This window comes from Lissotriton helveticus, chromosome 8, assembly GCF_964261635.1.
Source record: "Lissotriton helveticus chromosome 8, aLisHel1.1, whole genome shotgun sequence".
NCBI classification, from domain to species: domain Eukaryota; kingdom Metazoa; phylum Chordata; class Amphibia; order Caudata; family Salamandridae; genus Lissotriton; species Lissotriton helveticus.
Window position 1 is genome coordinate 227,398,952 of NC_136069.1, and position 20,071 is coordinate 227,419,022.

Genomic DNA, 20,071 nt, shown 5'->3' on the forward strand with positions numbered 1-20,071 from the left:
CAGCCTGTAATTACTTTTTTGCGTGCGATTTGCAGGGAGGGGCGCAGCTGTACATGTCTGTATATCTTTAATAATGGCAAGTTAAAGTCAATGAATGGCTCACAGTGGAAGCCAGCGCGTGTTCACGCGTGCGACCCGATCTCATTCAGCATGCTGCCATGAGGCTTTCAAGGGAGACAGGAGATGGTGAACGCGCGCGACCTGATCCGATTCCGGAATGCTGCGTGTGCCCATCTCTTGTCTCCTTGTAAGCAGAGCCGGCAACTATAGGTCTCGCTTTGCGACAGGGCTTTGCCCTGTGTCGCAGGTGCGAGACCTAAAAAGGTCCGCCTAGCCCCTGGTGCCTTACATGGTAAAGCCTCTCAAAATGCATTTACCAATTTTTTACAACATGCCTCTAGTCAGACTTCCATGGTTGTCTGCCCAATCCGGTATGTACAAGGTTCCCACCACCGTAAAAACAAGTATTATGGTTGAGCTCTGCACAATCAAAGCCTCTCCCGCTGAAATTATTTTCCTTTGTTTGACATGGAGACAAACCTACAGATGATTCTGGAAACATACAAAGACTTAGATCTTCTACCATGCTTTTAGTCTTAAATTATATTCTGCCTGTTGCATTTCACTCTGCCCCGTCCTTCTGTCAACCAATGCTCTGACCCATCCACTGGCTGAACGTTAACTTTATGAAGAAAAATACATACAATAATATACATCTTATAACGGTAGCGCTATTTAGTGATGTAACACATATCATTTGAATTTAGTTCAGGTAGAGTGAACTGGCCAACTCAAGCTGTGAAACATCATTTAGAAAATCAAAGTGTCTTACATCACCCACCTCCATTGAGGCAAAACAAAACACCTCAGACCCCGACATTATTTAACGTCAACAAGTAGATATCTATATCAAGTCTGGTAAAGTGAAAACAATCATACGACAGTTCACAATTTTTCCATGTGAAATCCAGAGGATGCACCCTCTTCATTTGTTACTTATAATATGATCCACCTGCACCATCTGAATATGAAAGATTAATTAACCCTTTTTGATCACCAGGCTTTCCGGTGTACAATGTTACTCTTTCCAACACCAAAGAGCTCCACGGATGCATGCAGGTAAGACATCTAGTAAAGAAACATTTGCAGATAGTTCTGAGAAGTGAAATTTCGCATAAGACAAAGTATACCAAGTAGTAATCAATTGGGAAAAAAACATGTTCAACTTTTGTACAGTGACTTACAGGGTATTAGCTGAACTCATATTTTCAGAGCGTTGAGATGGAGTCCAGTCTTAAAATGCAGCAGACCACACTAGCAGCATCAGGCTGGTGATCCTTCAAATACTTAAATTTTATCTGGAAAAATCATAAAACAGGTGAACAAAAATATTTTCTTCTAGTCAACAGCACAAATTAAAAAGTAAAGGGTTAAAATGTTTTCTTTGTATGAAGAATAACAACCAAAAAGCAAAATTTTAAACGGGATACTGAATAAACAGCAAGAAAACATATTTGACAAAAAAAAGTGTGATTAACCGAAAAGTTACCAACAACACGAGGAATTAAAACTGAGTGCATAAACCAAACAAAAAAAGAATTGGATTAGTACTTGTCTGCTGAGAAACAACTTATTTTGTACAGCTTACAACATCTACGTAGCACACTTCTATTCACATTCATTTTTAACATTTCCATTTTTTGGAAACGTTTTATTGAACAATGCCAAATGATTTGTACTTGGAATGAAAATCAACCAAATTTATTTGCGACGAAATTATGAAACTATACTCCGAAAAATAAAAGGCTTCCACACAAAAAACTAGAAGTCAATAGTTCTGGGAGTTGTCTGGGAAATTCACGTAATATAGGTCTTGAATCTAAGAGCAAAATGTACGGTAGTGGACCATTAAATTTGTAGAAATGCCAAATCTGTACACAAGAAGTACCAAAAGAGATGTTGAAGGGAAAACTTCTGGATGTCTGCCACCTTAAGACTACTTCCCGGATCCAATCCTACCCCACAAAAAAACATTCAACATATCAAATAAAACAACACACAAAATAACACCCACAAAAAAAAAAACTAACCAACTACACCCAACTTAATTATCTCAAATGAGTACCACTCTCAACTCTCAACTCATTCATCACAACCAAATACACATGTAATTGCCACATGCAACTGAACAAAAACCAATCCCTGCCAACAGACTATATGCAACCTCTCCTCCCAAGCTGTCCAGCCGGAAATCCAGGCTTAAGGGGGCCATCCTGTGGCATCTTTACTATTTGGTCCAGCCTAATGGGAGAACCCCTATCTTTCTACTCTCCCCTTTTCCTTCCCTGAATGTCCCCCCACGTGTTCTCCTCTTCAAAAACATCTAATAAACATTCTACACAAGAAGCAACAGATTGACACCAACTACTTTCAGCTGACCGAAAACAGATTTAAGAGTAAATGAAGTAATGAATGAGTTATGATTGGAGATGGCTACTACAAAGATTGGCACTAGTTATAAAATGAAAATAAAAAATAAAAAATACTTGCAGTTTCGACTCCCAGGGGATGCACAACCTCCACTAATACCCCTAAAGATCCCATAAACTGTGGTTTCTGTTGATACCGTGAGTAGCACCTTTAATGCACTGGTGTCAAGCCTAGATTTGTGTACTCTAATCTTGTAATCTGCACATTCAGACCCTCCCTTACTCCTCAGTGGAATCTACAGACGACTTCTTGGCTGTGTAAACATTACTCAATCAGGTTGGAGCTGCTACTCCAACATAGACTCAAAACAGTACTCTCTTAGAGGCTTAACAGTGCCTCCAATGGGTTGGATGGCTGCCAATTTTGAGTAGGCTACCATTTAGATTCGATTCAAAGCAATTTTATTCTGCAAGTTTGCTATGAAAGTTCATAAAGCTACACAATACCGTTGATTACAATCTAATATATAAGTACCAATAGGTAAAATGTACATAAGAGCATATTAAAACCATCACAGTGCAAATAACAAAATAAAACTTTGAATATAAAAACGCTTAGAAAACATAAAAGCCACAGACCTTCAAAAACCTGCAGGATAGTTTTCCATTAATACTTTATCGTACATATTTGTTTGATCCTCCACGCAGCCAGAAAGACCACACGTTGACTAGTGTCTGTCTTTATGATTCTCAAGGCTTCTCTGTATTCTCTTACCCCTACTCTTACACAGCGGTAGAATTCATTTACTTCTATGTTCTGATATGCAGGGCAAAAGAATAGTACATGGTTAATAGATTTGTTTTGGTTTATGCAAAGCGGACACTGCCCGTTTCTTGGCTTTGTTTCTTGCCCCCAACTAGCAGCAAATGAAGAGAGCGGCAGGGTCCCATATCTGAATTGCAGGTAGAGCTTCTTGGCAAATGTAGGCTCTATTTGGTCCAGGAACTGCTCTATACCAAAGCAATCCTTCAACTTAAGAAAGTTCGAAGTCAAATGACCAATGTTGGACTGGCTTTGCAATAGGCCCACTTTATATTGCAATACAGCCTCTTAATTTGAACTGTAGAGATCACACTAGCCTCCACAGGAATGTACCACAGTCGTTCAAGCCCAATGTTTATGAGAGTGTTCTCACATGTCTAAGCCATGGGAGATCACCATCACCAGGCAAACAAAGTATCTCAGCAAGGACCAGCTAGTAAGGACTCCGTTTGGGCGTTGCCCAAATCCTCCTCCAAAACAAAATAAGCCTTTTGCTGGCGCTGTCAGAATTTTCTTTTAGCCCCAGGTCCAACCTTATGGGGAGCAGCAGAGTGCTAAAGGGAAGTCCAATCAATTGCCGCATAAAGCGATTTTCAACTATGGCTAAAGAGGAACCTTCACTATGTCCCCAAAGCTCAACACCATACAAAGGTAATCCTAACACCCGGTAATTGTAAACTTGAGGTGGGATTGGGCAGAATTGGAAGGCCTTATGCATCTTCAATATTCACACTGAGGTTTGCTCTAATTTGAGTCTACACTTTGCAACACGACTTTGCCAGTTAAAGTGTTCTGTTAAGGTAACGCCCAAATAACCAAAAGTGAGAGGGTCTCTCCAAGGGGACTCTGTCAGCATGGGGTTTGATCGAGTGGAATGGCAAGGATTCAAAACCATGTTTTTTGTTTTGGTGATATTAATATCTAGACCCCTTAGTTTGCTGAAACTGCCCAAACTACCAAGGATTCTTTGCAACCCCATTGGGGGGTTTTGAGCCTAACAGCGTATCATCGGCGCTCATCAGGGACGGAACCATGACGTTTGTTAGGCGAGGTGCATCGGACTCACAGTGATCCACATACGTTATCAGGTCAATAATTAATAGCCAGAATAGAGTGGGTGCAAGGACGCACCCCTCTTTCCTCGGAATTGATTTGTCATTTCCCCACATCGGACTTGTGTAAAGTTGTTGTCATGGCATCTTATGATCATATTCAATAGATAACTCTGAACCCCTACATCAGCCACAACTTGCCATAACTTGGGACAAGGAATAAGATCTAATGCTGATCTAAGATCAACAAACACCACATAAAAGTGCCCGCCCTCTAGGTGGATAAACTTCCAGTACAGCAGCTCGAGGTGAAGCCCCTAAACTATTGCACTGGTGTGTTCTCTAAAGCCAGCTTGTAAAGGGGTCGATATGTCCGAGGCAATCATCCAGTCTTGCAGTCTCCTCAAGATGACACTCGCAAAGAGCTTTTGGGTACTATCACTTAAACTCATAGGCTTATAATTGGAGGGATGATCATGGGATCCCTTCTCAAAGATACAGATGATATCGGCACCTGCCCAGGAGGAAGGGATAGGGTCCCCTTTTCATATAGCATTAAAGATCAAAATAAAGTAGGGGTTCCAGACATCCATCTCGTCCAAATAAAAGTCCCCAGGGACCTTATCTAACCCTGTAGCTTTGTCTGGAACAATTTTCTTGATTGCTAGCCTGATTTCCCCAGGGCTAAAGCCTATGTCCACCTGGGGACCGCTTGATGGGCCAGGTAAACCAACAGTGAGTTTAAGTCCAACGAAGCGGTCAGTACGAGCGTCACATAGAGCTTGCTCAGGGCCTTCACCCTGCTCCAAGAAAGAATACAATTTGGGGAAATGGGTAACCCAATCTACCATCATAATGTGATTTTCGACAGGAATAAACCCTTCGGAAGAGAAAGTGGAGACAATATTCCAAAACGTGCAAGTCACCTTTTTTGCCGCTGCTACCAAACCCTCCAATTTCCTGAGTTCCCACTCTCTCTTAGCTACCTGTATTGCTTTTTTGTATGCCCCTCTAGCTGCTTGGATCAGCAGTCTATCATGTGATTGGATAGTGCACGTTAGCGCCTCTTCTGCATCATTGAACCGTTTATTATACCAAGTGGGGACGCTGTGTATCCTAATTAAATATATAGTCCCCACAAAAAAGCGCTGTCTCAATTTGTGGAACATATAGTAGTTCATCAGATCCTCGCCATTCTCTAGAGGCAAATTTAGTAGTGGCATAACCTCCCCAAACCCGCCAGCAACCACTTCATACATTCCTGCAACTGATTCCCTGGTCTGCATCAGTGTGCTCCATTCAACCCTTGGTGGACAGGGTTAGTCTTCTGTTAAAGGGCTCATCACAATTTAACTGTGCAACAGGGGGCTTGTATGCTCAATTCTAGAGCTAGTGCAGTATGGTCGCTGTCCTGTCGAGACAAAACAACCATATCTATTAGTTTGGACCATAGCGGAATATCGAGCAGAAGATAGTCGATAAGACTTGTGCTCTGGGGCCAGTTGAACATATGAATGCCCTCTTTGTCGAATTTTGACCTGATGCAGGCTCTTAAGCATTGGTTCAATGTAAAGCAGTTGAGTTGTAAAGCCTGAGGGGACAATTTTTTTATGGGAGGGATTTGTAGCTCAGGTATACACCATAAGTGGTTTTCCCTTAGTACTTTAAAGTGCATTGTGCTTGATCCTCCATGCCAGCAGAAACCGCAAGACCAGAAAGACCACACATTGACTAGTGTCTGTCTTTACAATAGATTGTGACTTGAAATGAGCATCAAGTGGCTCAAACTGGCAGTTGAAATCCCCTCCAATCTTAACAGCCTCTGCAGAGAGTGCAGCCAGGTGGGAGGGAGGACAACTCAATAACTCCTCGCTCTGGTTTGTTTTCCGAGGGCCTACAATAAACATTGGATATGTAACAGGTGACAGTGCCCAGAGTGGTTAAACTGATACAGATCAAATTGGGGGAGCCTAGCTTAAGCTCCTTGATGCTGCACATTAGTGTGGTTTTAAGTCAGATTGTGCCCCCCCCCCCACTGGTCTGCCTCTCCCTGTTGCAATAGCATCCTCGCTATACGTAGTAAACCCTAAGCGATGCAAAGGACTGGACTTCCAGGTTTCTTAGAATAAGCATATGTCATATGTATCGATGAAGGTGCAACAATCTGGGCAAGACAACTTGGGCAAAAGCCCTGCTACATTCCAAGATATCAATTTGCAAATTGTGCCTGTATGGACTTTGTCCAAACACACACTCTCTCGGACAACAATGCAAGGTGGGACATACCCAGCCCCATCCAAACACACAATCTCATAATCAGCAACACAAGATGGACTAGTCTCAGCAAGTCAGTCTATATCTGCCAGTGCATCATAATAGTTATGGGTCAAAATCCTGCTCTGGCGGGCATTGGACAATCTTGGGGCTTTTGTCACAGAGGCCCCACTCTGCCCCAATCACTGACCCCAGGAACACGAGGACCAGGCTTGTAAAAGTATCCCAAGGGCAGTAGGACAATATTGCTTTGGTTTAACTCGCTACTTAAGTGCCCCAAAAGTAAGCTCCAAACAAAAAGGGGGATATGAAGTGGACAATAATACAATCCCCTTGCCTATCCACTGGTCCAGCACCTATCCATCCCACTCTCCTGGTCAGCAGTATATTATTTGGCATGGCCAGCAGAAAGTTTCTATAATGTACCAACCAGTTCAATTGTTTTATTAAACAATTTAACCTGGGACTCTCGTTGGTCCAGTCACAGAGGGGGAACTCTGAAAAGGATTGTCACAGAGGGCCACGAGGCTAGGAGTAGGTTAATCACTGGCTGCATTGCCAATTGTACATGACCGCTCCTACCATACCTGCCCAATTCCTGTGCAATATGGGTGTGATGTGCCTCTTGGTGGATATAACTATTTGACATGAGAGTACAACAATTGCCTTTTTGCTTGGAGTTCATAATATTAGAGCCCAAACTTGAGGAATCAAGGGCAGAGCTTATGATCGGTGTCGCCAATGGACACAGTTGAAGTTTAGCGGGATTACTTAGATGCAGTTTGTTGCCCACCTTCTCGCCAGGATTTATGATGGATACTGTACTAGAGCGCCCTGGGCGGGTGGTTAACAGAGATTTTTAAGGTCCATCAGTGCGCGCTCAATAATAGCCAACCATTTTGGAACTTGAGACAGTTCCTCCCGCAGAGTATCCTTTACTTTGTCTAGCCAACCCTCAATCAGATGCCATGCTTCAGAAACTAAAAAAAAGTCTCCTGCCCTTTGCTCCAATAATAGCAGAACTGACTGAACTGAAGCTGAGGTTGCAATGCAGCACAGGGAAGAAAAATTAATCAGGGCTGCAAGCTGCAATTTCCACTAAGTGAGCCTTAGTAGGCCACTTTAGACGCTTAGCCACTGCAAGGGAATGCAGGCTATCCGGTAAGTGCAACCCCACAGTGGGATGTGTCAGACCTGAGTTGGGTACAGATAAGGTAAGCTAAGCGCAACCCGGCGTGCTTGTCGGGGGAGGGAGGCAGGTGAAGAGAAAGAAGTGAGGGGTTTTTCTTTTGGGGCCCATCACATTGTTGGTACCAAGAGAAAGCCTATCTTCTGTAAGGTCTATCTCATTACTTATCAGACTCACAGCTTGATGAATCACCCTGTCAATTGAGGTAGTTGGTGCTGGAAGCGTGAAGGTGCTAAGGCCACTTTTTTCTTCACCATCTTGATTGCAAATATCACAGGTCAAACATGTACAGGTATCCCCTATATGCTTGGCTGGTATAAAATTACTTGAATAAAGTACACAAACCTTAGGAGAGAAGACCCAAGAGGGGTTGCTCAGCCTCCTCCGGATGTGGATGGGCCCACCCTTGTCCCAGGCTTGTCCCACGCAGCGGTAATGCAGGGAGCGCTTATAGCGCGTCGCGAGGCCTCGCCCCTTCAGGGACCACTGTGCAGGAGCGCCTCCGGGTGCAAAGTAAGATGGGAAATTGAGTTCCCTTTGGTAGTGAAGTCCATTGTGGGCCAAGAACCCCTCTGGCTGCTATGGAAAATCCCCGCTCAGTGGGAATGAAGGAAGTGCTTATAGTGCATCATAGGGCCCTTCCCCCTTCAGAGAACACAGTGCAGGAGTGCCTCTTGGAGCGATGTAAAGTGGGGAAGTGAGTGCCCTAGGGTGGTGAAGTCCGTTGGGGGCCTCTGGCTGCCGTAGAAAAAGCCCCCACAGCAGGAATGCAGGGAGGGCCTAAAGTGCGTTGTGAGGTCCCGCACTCTTACGGAACCACTGCGCAGGTGTGCCTCCTGGAGAGCGATGTAAGGTACGGAATTGAGTCCACTTGGGGGCCAAGACCCCTATCTGCCTGCCATAGAAAAAGCCCGCCATACTACCATTTAGTATACATAGCTTGGTGGATCCCACTGCTGCACAATAATGGTGGTTTTGACTTAGGATTCAGTCCACTTATCAAGAGGGTAAGTAGCTACATACACAACCGCTTCTATTCTCATACTCTGCAACAACCCACGCTTAGGTGAAACAGCAGTCCTATACCATCGCTTTGAATATCAAACACTTCATTCAACATGATTAGGTAGACCGAAGTACAACCAACGCCCTACCTTTCATGCACTCCAAAGGAAACACAGTTACCGGAGCAAATCGAATCGCTTCACAACCTTAAAAGTGGTATGAAGAGCTAAATAAATAATATAAAAGGAGAAGCTCCTTACTCAACCTCCCAGAAAGCTCTATCCACGAACAGAATACAAACTTCCACTCCAAAGAGAGGACCTTAGTTTTGGTATAAACTAATAACCACTGCAAACATGGTTCAAAGAAGATATAACGGAAGACAGAAGATCGGGCAACAGCTAGGAGAGACACCCAATAAATATCAATCTGCATTTGGTTGAATACCTTTAGCTACTCCCAAGTGGCACCTGCAGCCTTCTGCAGAGTGAAACATTTCATGTCGGACAGGGGAGCAGCTACATTTAAGAAAAGCCACAATGCCCATGAGTAATCCTGGGAATCCGCGCTTACGTACAATGGCCATTAAATAACTCTACTACAAACTAATTTCAGCTTGGCAGAGTCCCAGAGAGGTGTCTTCAGGTTCATAACCAAGAGGTCCTTTTTGCGTAAAAGAGTAAAGTACTGACGCCTACTCGCCCCCTACAGCTAACTTAGTTCCCTCTGTTACTTCCTGTCGCCTACCACCAATCACCGACTTGCTTGTTGATTAGTTGTAACTGTTGTCTCTTTTGCTGCATCAGCTGCTGTAGTCTGCAAACAGCAATATTTTAGCACTTTTGACACTTTTTCTGGGTGCTTTCAGGGCTACGTCCATCTCCCCTGCACTGCATAACACAGCGTTGACTGTGTATTTATCTGCTCTACTGTTCTTTACATTTTACCAGGCAAACTGTAGGTTCTGCAAACCCCACATAATTGGTGGACAAAGGAGGAAGGATCTTATGAGAAAAAAAGCTCCCAATAACATTGAGGAGATGGGTTTACTCAGCCAAACGTGGCGTATCCAAATCAAACACTAGACTTCATCCTCCAGACGTTCTTCTTGGGCTTCCAGGCACAGCATGGAGAGGGCTGAACAGTCCAGGAATTCAAGCTGTGAATCCTTTCAGCTGTCAGTTCTCAGACTGAAATTACTGGGGTTATGATCCTCATCATAGTCTGCTGCAATCTTGATTCTACTGTTTTAAAGTGTATATCCACAGACGCCAGTGGAAGTAACTTTAGACCAAGTATTGCGTGTGTTGTTGTTTTTTTGCAGTTACTGTAGTGCTGATAACTAGCACTCCTACAGTTGAGGGGCTTGGAAAGAAAAAACTTGCTATTTTCTGACATGTCTCATTTTATTTGTTATCTTATCTATAGGTGACATGGCAACACTCACTTCGGTCCCGGAGACAACCCAGAGCAACGGTCCCAAAAAACACAATCTAAGCACACCCCCATAACCACAAACTCTCTCAACTACTAGTCATTATGTGGAGAACCTGACTAAAGTAGTTTCTAACTGAAGAAATCACTCACTCATTGTGGCTGAACTTTTGTAACCATTTACCATGCCACAGCTTTCTCAATGGCAGGAGGCAAATCCTTGTCAGCTTTGGTTTGCCAACTGCACTCCCTGTGACACTCTCCCATAATGTGTAATGAGGCACTCATATCATAGCACCTGTAGCAAAGCTGGGATCTCACCTCAGGACTCTAGGAAAAGAGGAAGCACCATTTAACTTTTCATGTATCTCAGGAGTGATGCAGAGCTCCTTCTCTGCAGTGGTGACCTTGGTCAAACACCCACCGAGCAGCCTGTGGGAGCAAAAACGACTCCCGCACCACAGGGTGCCCCCAGCCTGCCGCTCAAGAACCCCAGCCACCGAGCTTGACCTCGGAAAATGGAACCTCTCGGAGATTGTGCATCCACTTGGCAGCCTAGCTGGCTTAATTTTCTCAAGCTGCTATGGCTTAATGGCAACTCGCAAACCATGATAGGCATACATCTCATATATGGCTACACCATAATGTATCCTAGCTAGGTAAATACAGAGAGAGAAGAGGGAGAGAAGACAGATGAGAGAAAGTGAGGGATGAAGGTGGCACAAGGAGAGAGAAAGAGAGAGACAAAGAGAAACTAGTTGCTTCTGGTTCTTACGGGTAACCTTACATATTTTGTACTGCTTTCAAATCTTACTTCATACAATGTTCCATTTTTAATATCACTATCGATATTGTTAAAGTAGCTCTTGTACCTCCCAGTTCTCTCCTCACCCTTAACTGCTGCTGTGTTTTGCCAGGTGCCCATTATGGAGTGAACATTCTTATTATGTAATCAGATAAGAACAAGTCTGACTTTAGGAATTTTGAGGAAGGTATCAGTGAGTTAGATGGAATGGTACTGCGAGCGGCATTGTAGTGAAGAACTACAGCAATCTTTGACCCGAAATGTCATCCGGCAAAAATGCAGTTGCTACAGGCATGACTGAAAGACCATCTATGTGTGTATCACTCGGGTGACATCTTACTGTTCACCCTAATGGATCGGACCAGTTAATGCAAGTTAATCTGTGCCCTCTGAGAAGATAAACAGTAACAATGAATGTGGACAAGTATATAGGGCCACATGTATCAAATTTGGAAATTGCGATTACCTATTTGCGATTTCCTGAGAATCGCAATTAGGTCATCGCAGACCACCATGTCTGTGATTGCTTTTAAATAAAGAAATCTTTGTTTGTAAAGCAGCCTATTTTCTTTCAAGGAAAACGGGTTGCGTTTAGAAAAAAAAAGTTTTCCTTTCATTTTTTAAGAGCAGGCAGTGGTCCGTGGGACCACTGCCTGCTCTTAAAAATGCTTTTACAAACATTCCTTGGGGACCCCTTCCTATTTGCGAATGGGTTACAACCTACTTGGAGAAGGTGATAAAATGCAAATGTTTTGCGATCGCATTTCAGTTGCAAAACATTCATACATACCGATACGATTCAGTATTAGGAAGGGATGCCCCTTCCCCATACCGAATCGCAAAACCCAATTTGCGATTCAGTAACAGGTTACCGAATCACAATTTGGGTTTGAAACATGTGAAATGCCAATTTTTTACTTCGCAAACGGGACGATTCTGCGAATCAGCCCATTTGCAAACTCAAAAAGGTTTCATACATGTGGCCCGTTGTCTCTTTTATCACCTACATAAAGGAGATGTGTAGACTGCCCCCCCCTCCCCTCCACCCCCCTCAGTCCGCCCTTTCTGAAGAAGGCTGTCACCCAGCAAAATTGACAGTTGTCTGATGGGTTGTCTGAAAGGGAAACATAATCCATCCTCGTATTAGAGCAGGGGTCTCAAAACGTTTCTGTAATAACAGCTACTTATGGTCAATGGAAATCATCCTGTGCTACTAATATTAGTGATGTAATAGTGACTACCCCATTCAAGATTGTCAGCAGTGATCACCTCAGTGCACGAGGCAGGGTTTCCAGCACAAATGTAAAAAAAAATCATTTGACAATTTGAGATGATTGTACATGGGTAATAAATAAAAGCTCTAGTTGCAATTCCCCTGGCACGAAGGTAATAATATGAGTAATAAATCTCCTGACTCAATAATAGCTTTAAAAACATTTTGAAAACACAACTATTTTTCGCCAAACATCAGCTTATGAGTTCTGAAAATAGATACATTTTCATCTTGAGTACAGGCTTTCAAATGTTAGTATATATAGATAGATATAGATATATATATATATATATATATAATAATTGAACCAAGCAAAAGCTTCTATATTAGTAGGCTAGGCTGCACGAAGGAGAGCTACTCACATGTAGCTAATAGAGCTTACCCCTAAAGCACAGTCATTTTCTTAAAAGTCTGATGTTTAAGTCACCACTGTAACCTTTGAAACAAAGATATGTGCAAACTCACGCTGTTGTGAGAGTTTACTCCTAGTTCTATTTTCTACGTGAATTAGGGATCGGCTGAAACTGATACATTGTATTTATGTATACTTCAATGTGATGCACTGTGACATTGCCAACGACTTGGGCCGAGTTATACAAAGCTTTAAAGTGATTATTAAGGCATCTTAGGTGTTTGGAAGTTGGTGATGGACATAAGAGGTTAAATTCAGAGAAGTGACCCCCCTCCCTAACCCCACAGTCGCCACAAAAAAAATTACATTTGCTCCTGTGAGAGTACTCCTACATTTTCAGAAAAAAAATAATTTCTTCATGATTTCTCAATGAACTCCACTGGTAGTCAAGAAAATCTAAGACAGTTGTAGTGCACAATTTCAAGGGGATACATTCAACGCAAATGTTCTCCACATTCATTTATTGGCACCTCCAAAAGAAAATACTTTTCTGTAAAAAAAAAACTGTTTACTTTCCATCGCCAACAACTGTAGCTACAGAAGATTTATTCAACTATGACGTTTGAAACGTAGAATGCCACTATACTTATTACAAACAAATATCTATAAATCTGCCAGTCCTGATTTTGGGAATTCGGAATGCGAGTTTAACTAGACCTATGAGTTCTTTGTTTTGTGCACAATCCGTTTATAAAGCAGGCCCTAGAATATTGTTATTAACTTTTATGGACAGAACTTAAGCCATACCCTTTCCTCAAGGATCAGAGCAAAATCTTAACATTTGATTAAAAATGCCATTCAGGACGTAGCTACTGAAAGCGCATATAAACCCCTATAAGACTCATTAGGGTGTGCACGTGAACTCCTCACATTACTCTATCATGTATGGTCCAAATCTGAGTATATTTGCTCAGCTTCGCGTCCCTTTTAGGTGTACGCAGTTTGCTGGTACACACAACTGCCAGCACTCCCGAATCTGGCAGGATATTTTCGAACACGTTCCTTACCTCCCGCCTCCCGAGGATCTAAAACTTCTATTTCCCGTGCTTTTGCTTTCGACTCAGCAACATTCAATCGGGATGCAACGTTATAATGATTGGCAGACTGAGGGAGAGTTTGAGAGTTCCACTTCTTACCCCGTGGAACATGTCATAGGGAAACATAACCCGCCCCGGAAAAGTAATCTCACTCTTCCCGGAAGAAACCGCCTTCATGCCCCGGAAAAGAACGCACCACATAGGATCGGCGTGCCGCACGCGAGCCGCTACTCCAGGCTCTGCGCAGACAGTGACCGCCGCGGTTTTGTGGGGTGTTGAAGGGAACGGTTGACAGCAGGCACGGCCTCGAGCACCGGCGGGGGAGCTGCGCCTCCTGGATACGGCGAGGGCAGCCTTCAGACGCAGCGCAGGCGAGGACACAGCATGGTCAGGTTAGTGACGGAAGCCCTCCGTGACAGACTGGGGACGAGGGCGCGCTGGGATGGCAATAAGCTCTCTTGGTCGTCAGGATGCTGAGGGGAGGTTAAGGTTGGGGGGAGGGGAGGGGACGCATACCAGGGTTTTTGAATGCAGATTTCAAGCTGGCAGGCGGAAACACTATATATCATTTGGCGTCCAGGTTTAGATCATGAGTAAAGAAGCATGGAGTCCCAATTCACCACAAGGCAAATGAATGTGGGTGGACTATGGGAGACTCAAGGGCCCTTTACCGTATTCTACGGGGGAGGGTGTGGGGAATACGGTCGGAAGAGCACTGAACATATTACACATATTAAATGCCAGAAGGTGTCAGCGTGAATGTCAGAGGTGGGCGTTGTCAGGCTTCTGTTCTGACTGAGTCTGACAGGTATAAATGAGGTATTGCCAGTTGTAGAGGCTACAGTCACGGGCGCAGTACTAGTAGCACTGTGCCAGCCTGTTTTCTGTATGAGTTCCCTGATTCCACCCCAATTGACCGGTATCAGTTCCCCTCTTGATATCCCTTGAAGTTGCATTTGGTGCACACAGTATATTTACAGAGTACATGTAAATAATTGTTGTATATCGAACAGGTCTTGTATAACTGGTTTGGACCACCAGTAACTTCAAAACACTGTACTGTATTTCTTTCTATTCCTTTGATTTACACTTCTATCACCCACCACTACCACTCCCTACCCCTTTTTCCCGTTTCGCGCGCAACCTATTGTGCTTGAACAAATTGCTTACCCAGAGAACTAATAAATGCTTTATGAATGATAATTGGGTTGGCGCTTCTATTGCTACTTGTGTGGTTTCTCCAAAATACGTGTACTCTTTAAATGCAATTGAGTATTACTGTATAGTTCTTATAGATATTCAATATCAGTATTATAGTATTTCACATAATACTGACTGTGCAAATTATTGAACTCAAGTCTCCTACATAATTGGTCACGGACCACTTCTTCATTCCATGCTGTTTATAGACTATACCAAGTTTCTGAATTTCCTCCTGCAGCCAGAAAGCGAGATAGTGTTTGGGCGCTCGTCTAGCGCCCTAGTGTTGTAGGAATGGCTTCTTATGTGCTAAATGGTACAGTTAAGCGGCAGTAAAATGTCAGACAGGACCTCAAAGAATACACGCTAATTTGCCATGCCTATCTTGTGCAATATAAAAAAAAATCCTGCGCGTAATTGGCTCTAGTAAAGTATGTTACTCTGCCTTGCTGATATTCTGAAAGCAGCCCTCCCTGCATCAGTGATTCTAGTAAAGGGGCCGCCCATACCTTACCTGGCTCTGGTTGCAGCTTATGCCTTGTTGTTTGTTAAGAAAACACCCTGTGCCTTAGGGAATGTGGTAACACAACAGCTGTTTCCCACACTGCAGCTTTACCTGCATAACTGCTTATGAAAAAGAACACTGTGTGAATACCTGGTTCGTAAGAAAGAGAACCCTGTGCACAGCTGTTTCTAGCAGTGTGCCTTGCACAACTTGTCCTGGAAAGCAGCACCGCATAGCTGGTTCTTATGCAGAAGCACCCGTTACTTACCTGCTTAGTATAAAGCAAAACCCTGTGTAGATACCTGGTTCTTATACAGCAGGGCCCTGTGCACAGCGGTTTCTAGCAGTGTGCCTTGCACAACTGGTCCTGGAAAGCAGCACTGCATAGCGGGTTCTTATGCAGATGTACCCGTTACTTAGCTGTGTAGTATAAAGTAGAACCCTGTGTGGATACCTGGTTCTTATGCAGCAGGTACCTGGGCACAGCTGTTTCTACCAGTGTGCCTTGCACAACTGGTCCTGGAAAGCAGCACTGCATAGCCGGTTCTTATGCAGAAGTACCCGTTACTTAGCTGTGTAGTATAAAGTAGAACCCTGTGTGGATACCTGGTTCTTATGCAGCAGGAACCTGGGCACAGCTGTTTCTACCAGTGTGCCTTGTACAACTGGTCCTGGAAAGCAGCACCACATAGCTGGTTCTTCATAGCATGGCCGGTTCTACCAAAGGGGCTCTCCTTGCCATGCATAGTTGGTTCTTGTATGGCAGCAGTCGGCGCTGCGTTCCTTGTAATGCACACTGCTGTAAGACAGTGTACCTCACTCTAGCAAAGCCTTGCTGACTCCTGAAAAACAGGGTCCAGTGCATTGTTGGTTTTGGTAAAGCAGCACACCACATGCATTAGGATGATTTTCAAGAGCCACCCATGCACAGCCATCCCAATGAAGTGGTGATGTGCAGTGCATACTTGGTTCTGGAAAATCAGCACAAGTGAATGATAAAGCAGCAAACCGGCTTCTAGTAAAAATGCATTCCTGTTAAAGCCACATTTCCTCTGTAGCTGGTCAGTACTATGTGCATAGCATGTTATGGTAGAGCAGGAGCCCGTTCAAAGTAACTTTTGACAGTGCAGGAACCTATGCATATCAGATTATAGTAAAGGAGCACGACATGCATAGTTGGTTTCTGGTAAATTGCCACGCCACCTCTGCTTTACTAGTCCTAGCAAGGCAGCTACCGGTACATATCCGATTGTAGCAAAACAGCTACCAGTGCATACCTTCTTCTAGTAAAACTGCAACCAAGAGCATACCTGAGTCTGGTAAAACTGCAACCAAGTTTTTACCTGATTCTGGTAAAACTGCAAACAAGTGCATACCTGATTCTGGTAAAACTGCAAACAAGTGCACACCGGAATACAGTAAAACAAGAACAAGTGCACACCTGATTATAGTAAAACAACAACCATTGCAAACTTGATTCAGTCTAAACTGCACCCAAGTGCGTGCCTGGTTTAATCAAAACTGCAACCAATCGGGGGCGTGGCCAAGACGGCAAGCATGGCGGACGCAGCTTGAGTGAGCTCCGTCCCCCCGGCACATAATCCTTCTTAATATCCTGCATCGCCCCGACCTGCGGACACCCACACTGAGCGATTGACTGTCGGTGGTGGGGAGTGTGCTCCGGCGGCGATTTGGATGCACGAAGGGAGCAAATTCTGGCAGCCGGAGCCCTGGAGCAGTGAGGCCCGCACCGAGCGCTGGAGCCGGGACCTCGAGTCTCGTGGGGTCCGGCCGGAAGTGCGGCGGCGCTGGGGTCGACCGCGAGAGCTGTGCCAGATGCTCGGAGCTGGGGATCCTCACACGTAGACGGCAAAGCGGGAGGCTGCAGAGAGATCCCGGCGCTGTCCTGAAGCTGTGCCGCGGGAGGCTGCGGGGTAAGCTGCCAGGGGGAGACGAACGACATCGTGGGGAGGGGCGATTCCCTCAACAACGGGCCGAACCCACTCGGCGGCCAAATCGAACCGCGGGAGCCCAGGGTACCGGGAGAACTGGGGGGCCCTTGTCTTCGCCCCTTCTCCCGGAGTAACCCCCCATGTATTTTCTCCCCCCCCTCCCTCCCCCAGCGGCTGAGTGCGGAGCCGCCAAAGGTAGCGACTGGAAGCGGGCCCTGTCTGGGCTGTGGGCCACTGCAGAGCGCCGCCGGGTGCCTCTCACGCGGCGGCTAGATTGAGCCGCAGGACGAATCTGGCACCGGGGCCCGACCGGTGACCTGGGCTACGTCATTATTCAACGGCCGAGGCGAGTTTGGTCTACCTCCTGCTGGCCGAAGAACTGAAGGAACGCGCGGGCCTCGGCAGCCTCGTGGTGACGGCCCTTCCCGAGGGGTGCGCAACTTATGGCCGGTGGCCGGCTGATCACCCTACGTTTGGGGGCACACTGTCGTGGCTGGTGCGGATGGCTGGGGGTGTCGCTGTGGTAGACTGAGTTGGTGCGGCGACGCACATAGCCACACTGCTATCCTTGGACACTAATATACGAACCCCCATTGGTCTTGGCAGAGCGGGAGAGAGCTTACCGGGGGTCCTGGACCGGGAGGAGAGAGCACCTACTCGGCGGCCAGGGGGATCCCTGTGTCTGGGCCTGTTGATCACCATGACGCGGGGCGGCAACAGTGGAGGTGCTACGAAGCAGGGCCCCATCGACAAATTCACGGGGCCGAGTGGTGGAGCGGGGGCGTCCGGGGGCAAACCGGGCCCGGACAATGCGGCCCTTATGGCGGCAATAACACAATCGAGAGACATGCTGGACGCAAAAATTGGGGCAGTTGGGGCCGATGTCACATTGCTCCGCCAGGATTTGTGTAATGCTGTGGCCCGAATTACCGAAACCAGAATCACGGAAGTGGAGGATGATGTGGCGATTCTCAAGAAGAAAGTGGCGACTATGGAAGGAATACAGAAGGGCCTTGCACTCCGGGCTGAGGACGCAGAAGAGGGGGCCCGGAGAAACAACCTGCTGTTCGTGGGACTGCCGGAGGACTGTGAGAAGGGCAACATGGAGGCATTCCTGACACAGTGGCTGGAGGGGTGGCTCCCCCCGGACTCCCTCTCGCGCTGCTTTATAATTGAGCGAGCGCATCGAGCACTTCTTCCAAAGCCGCCGGTGGGAGCTCGCCCCCGCCCGGTTATTGCTAGACTCCTCAATTATCATGACTGCGACACTATCCTGAGACAGGCACGGGCAAAGGAGCCCTTAATGCAGAGTTCTTCAATCTGTGGGGCGCGCCCCCCTGGGGGGGGGGGGGCGGGACACCGTCTCAGGGGGGGCGCGAGCTCCACACTAAAATCTCAGCTTTGTCCTCTACTTATTCGAGCAAACGGCAGAGTGGAGCTACAGGGGCCCTAAGAAGGGGTGAAAGCCATCAAAGCCTGATTAACGAGAAAAAAGGTCTTTTAATGACCTGTGAAATACTCAGTGCGGCTGTGTGCGCACTGGGAAGCTGTCACATCAGGCTGCCACACACGGAGCTTTGGGGGTGGGGGTGGGGGTGGGGGGGGGCTATCCTGGTTCATAGCTGCCAAGGTTTCTGATTGCTGTGTGTGACATTTTCATAATTTCAGTGTATTTAGGAGTGACATTTCAACCACTATGAGTGACACTGAATTGGCTGTGCAGCCTGACGGAACTGAAATGGGTTCCTTTCTTTGAGTATAGTCACGTTGCAGCGCAAGGAGACGAAGCGCGAAGCAGGTGTTGCACGCTGGCACAAATCAAAATGTTTAAAACATGTCAAAATTCAGAATTACAATAGGTGTGCATCTCATTCTATATATTTTTCAGTGTATGAATACTTTCATCTCAACTGAGATTGCACCCACGAGAATATTGGTAGTTACCAACAGGCAAAACTGTGAATAAATCAGCACATCAGATGGTGAAAATGCACAGGAGCAGGATTTCCTTCAGTGAAATAACTACGACAAAAAGGAAAGTGTTTCACAATGAGTCGTCAATTTTTGTTTAACAAGAATGAATTACCCTGAAAGATTTGCAAATGAACTCATTTATTTGAAAGAAAGCATAATCAACGGAATACCAGTGGATGGAGGGGAGTGCGAATATGGCATTCTGGGAGATGCAGTGAGATCGGGTTCGGACAAATGGTGAAACTCAGTAAACCCAGTAAGAGGACTGGTTTAGAGCTCCAGGCGTCCACATGTGTTACTAATTAAACGGGTGATTTCAGATAAAGACTGGGAGGGCTAAGAGCAAGCTTTCAGCATTAATGTTTTACTCGCACATGAAGGAGGTTCGAGCGTCTCTGTACGCCGGGACTGAGAGGATGAATTGAACTTTTATGATTAAAGAGCAGGCCATGGTGAGTGTACAGGAGTGAAAGCAGCTCTTAATTATGTGATAGTTTTACCGTTTTTTTCGAGCACAGCAATCTGCTTCAAATAAATGGGGGGAACATTTGTTGGGACACATTTGCAGGACTAAGTTAGGACGAAATTTGGTAGTGGTTCTTGATATGGGGTAAATGAGTGTAAAACATGTTTTAGCAAAGAAGATCGTAGTTTGAACACGATGAGTTTTGTTTCTGATTAATATACATTTTTATTAGACAAATGAA

At 45.4% G+C, this 20,071-nt stretch overlaps 2 protein-coding genes across 2 annotated transcripts in view; one reads left to right on the top strand and one right to left on the bottom strand.

Annotated features, from left to right (window-relative positions):
- Positions 1–13,847, bottom strand: part of MRE11 (MRE11 double strand break repair nuclease) — a 365,919-nt gene extending 352,072 nt beyond the window's left edge. Inside the window, exons 1-2 of the mRNA XM_078656972.1 lie at positions 13,704–13,847; positions 1,245–1,358 (exon numbers count right to left, since the gene is read on the bottom strand). Of these exons, the coding sequence (XP_078513098.1) occupies positions 1,245–1,264 (20 nt within the window). The 5' untranslated portion in view covers positions 1,265–1,358; positions 13,704–13,847. The remainder of the gene's footprint in view (positions 1–1,244; positions 1,359–13,703) is intronic.
- Positions 13,848–13,925: 78 nt separating this feature from the next.
- The window catches only part of ANKRD49 (ankyrin repeat domain 49), a 45,713-nt gene continuing 39,567 nt past the window's right edge, over positions 13,926–20,071 (top strand). The window contains exon 1 of the mRNA XM_078656973.1: positions 13,926–14,125. The gene's annotated coding sequence lies outside the window, so the exon portion shown is untranslated. The remainder of the gene's footprint in view (positions 14,126–20,071) is intronic.